At 67.8% G+C, this 584-nt stretch overlaps 2 protein-coding genes across 2 annotated transcripts in view; both read left to right on the top strand.

The window, feature by feature from the left end:
- QRICH1 (glutamine-rich 1) overlaps window positions 1-584 on the top strand; it is a 52560-nt gene that overhangs the window by 13014 nt on the left and 38962 nt on the right. The gene's annotated exons all lie outside the window — the stretch shown is intronic.
- Window positions 391-584, top strand: part of SLC6A8 (solute carrier family 6 (neurotransmitter transporter), member 8) — a 6153-nt gene continuing 5959 nt past the window's right edge. Inside the window, exon 1 of the mRNA XM_010573456.1 lies at window positions 391-496. Coding sequence (XP_010571758.1) covers window positions 391-496 — 106 coding nt within the window. The remainder of the gene's footprint in view (window positions 497-584) is intronic.

Below are 584 nucleotides of genomic sequence, written 5' to 3'. Positions count from 1 at the left end.
CGCTTCTGCTGCCTGCTGTCCCCTGGGACCCTCTGGTACCTGGTGAGCCTCCCCAGGCCACCGTGTCCCCAAGTGTGCTGTTGGGACCCCCAGCATCCTGCTGCCACGGGTGCCCTCATGCCCCGTGCTCCCTGGTGTGCTGTGGTACCCAGTGCACCCTACAGCTCCATGTCCCCTGGTGTCCCCAGTGCTCCTTGCAGGCTACTGCCCCCCACCCCCTGCCCCAGACCCCCTGGCACTCTACACCCTGCAGCTTGCTATCCCCACTGGGCTCTGCTGCCCGCAGGGTGCCCCTGGTGTGACTTGGTGTTCGCTGTCCCCTGATGTCCCTCAGTGCTGGGTGTTTCTCGGTGCACCCTGCAGCAGCGAGGGGACACCCAGTGTACCCCGATGCGCCTCGGTGCCTGGACTCCCCTGGTGCACCCTGGTGCCCGCTGCATCTCTGTGCGCTCTGCTACTGGCTGGGCCCGGTGTCCCCCGCTGCGGTCCCACTGCTGTAGTGCCTGGTGTCCCCTGGTGTGCCCCGGTGCTAGCATGACGGGACTGCAAGTCCCGCTGCCCTAGTGCCCGGTGTCCCCCGGTGC

The sequence above is a fragment of the Haliaeetus leucocephalus genome, unplaced genomic scaffold (assembly GCF_000737465.1).
Source record: "Haliaeetus leucocephalus isolate CR32 unplaced genomic scaffold, Haliaeetus_leucocephalus-4.0 Scaffold2, whole genome shotgun sequence".
NCBI classification, from domain to species: domain Eukaryota; kingdom Metazoa; phylum Chordata; class Aves; order Accipitriformes; family Accipitridae; genus Haliaeetus; species Haliaeetus leucocephalus.
The sequence above is the reverse complement of the archived record's forward strand: the minus strand, read 5'-3'. Positions and strand labels throughout refer to the sequence as shown.